Below are 1939 nucleotides of genomic sequence, written 5' to 3'. Positions count from 1 at the left end.
GGGATGGCCCTGGCCCCCCGGGGCTGCCGCGGGTGGGTGCAGCCCCGCGTGCTGGGCTGCAGGACAAGCTGTGGGTCCCGTTCCCAGTCCCTGCTCGGGGCTGCGCTGGGACCTGCACGGCCCTGGGGCTGCAACCCAGGTTCTCTGCACGGGAAACAGCCCCCGGGCTGTCCCCTGCCTGAGGGCGGGATGGGGCCGAGGGGGAGACACCCCAACACCCAGCACAGAACTGAGAAATAAGGTCACTTGTTTTAAATATAATAATAATAATAATTTTAAAAGCCACTCTGTTTCCAGCCCGCCGTGGGTGAGCGGATCCTGCTGGAGAGCCTGGGGAACGCACGGAAGGAAGGACAGCTCTTTTCTTTCTGCTTCCCGTGAAGGATGGCACATCCTTCCTGCAGATGTTAGCTGCAAGGGCCTGATCCCACAGCTTTAAATAGCAAACAACTCCTGCTCTGCGAAGGAGCTGGTTACTTTTCGTCCCAGCTGGGTTTAAGCTGGGCAGTGATTTGCAGTCACAGGCTCGGGATGCCCGGGTGCCCTCCAGCCCCACAGACACCCTGGCTGCAGAGGGGAGCTGGGGGCAGCTGGGGTGGGCTGGCATGAGGTGCAGCATCGCCTGCTCTCGGCTCAGAAGGGCCCGAAGTGCCCTGACATGTTTTCAGCCAAGTCCCGAGGCGTGGTGGCCTGGGGGTGTTCCCGGGGGAGGGTGTCAGCCCACATCACCATCCCCCGGATCACGGCACCGAGAGAATGTGTTTTGCCCTCTTGGGTTAATCTGAAAAGGTCGTGTCTGACACTGCCGTGTGGCTGGAAGGATGGAGGACTTGGGGGGGGAGGGAGGGGCTTTTCTTTAAAAATAGCAGCAGCTGAGCAAAGCCCTGGTCCCTTGCAGCTGGAAGTGTCCCACTGGCACCTTGATCCCTCCTCTGGGCTTGTCCCTTGGCAGCAGGTGCTGTGCCTGTGGCTCAGGCAGGGTCTGTGGGGAACCAGCACCTCCAGTAGAGCCCCTGCCTGCAGCTTGTCCCCAGTGCTGAGCCACCAGCCCCCCTGGCACCTGGGGACATGGAGGGTGACAGGGCTCTGCAGACCCCAGGGGCTGCCCCAGAGCTGGGGAGTCCAAATGATTCAACAGGGCTGCCTGGGCATCTCCAGGTTGGATGGGGCTTGGATAAACCTGGTCTGGTGGGAGGTGTCCCTGCCCATGGCAGGGGATTGGGACTAGATGGTCTTCAGGATCCCTCCAAACCATTCCATGATTCTCTGATCTGGGAGAGCCTTTCTCCTGGTGCCTGTTGCTGGGTGCTGCCTTGCTTGGGGCTGGGGAGAGGAGCTGGCAACTAATGGCCATGTTTCACTGCAGAGAAGTGCTGCTTTCCTTCTGGGAAGGTCAGCAAGTCCAGGTCATCCTCAAAGGCTTTGATTTACAGAAGAAAGCAGGTAGAGATGGAGAGTCAGTGTGAAAGGTCAACATTCATTTCAGCAAAAGCTTTTGTTGAGTCCCAGGTGAAGCCAGAAATTTGCATTTAAATGAATATGTATTTTGAGACATTAAACCCACTGGCAAAATAAAGGCCTTGCTGAGATGACACATACATCGTTCTCCTGCTTGTTCCCCATGTCAGGCCAGCCTTTGGAAATTAAACCACGGCAGCTAAAGCAGTTTTTCTTCCTACTCTGAAAGCCACAGCCTGCTGTAAATATGGGATGTGGACCTGAGCTGCCTGCACTTTAAGTGATAAAAGAATTGGTGGATTTGCAGGATCTGTGTGTGATGTGCAGGAGAATGATCTCAGAGCCATTCTGCAGTTCCAGATCAGCTTTTTTGTCCTGAAGTCCTAATAAACAGGGCTAACAAAAAATGATCCTGGGGGGGAAACAAGTTGGCTCTGGGTGACCTGGGAAGCAAAATGGGGCCTTTTTTGTGGTGTTTTTT

At 55.9% G+C, this 1939-nt stretch overlaps 1 protein-coding gene across 1 annotated transcript in view; it reads right to left on the bottom strand.

Annotated features, from left to right (window-relative positions):
• CASC4 (cancer susceptibility candidate 4) overlaps positions 1-1623 on the bottom strand; it is a 95264-nt gene extending 93641 nt beyond the window's left edge. The window contains exon 1 of the mRNA XM_010002841.1: positions 1600-1623. Coding sequence (XP_010001143.1) covers positions 1600-1623 — 24 coding nt within the window. The remainder of the gene's footprint in view (positions 1-1599) is intronic.
• Positions 1624-1939: the final 316 nt, after the last annotated feature.

The sequence above is a fragment of the Chaetura pelagica genome, unplaced genomic scaffold (assembly GCF_000747805.2).
Source record: "Chaetura pelagica isolate M959 unplaced genomic scaffold, ChaPel_1.0 scaffold658, whole genome shotgun sequence".
NCBI lineage: Eukaryota > Metazoa > Chordata > Aves > Apodiformes > Apodidae > Chaetura > Chaetura pelagica.
The sequence above is the reverse complement of the archived record's forward strand: the minus strand, read 5'-3'. Positions and strand labels throughout refer to the sequence as shown.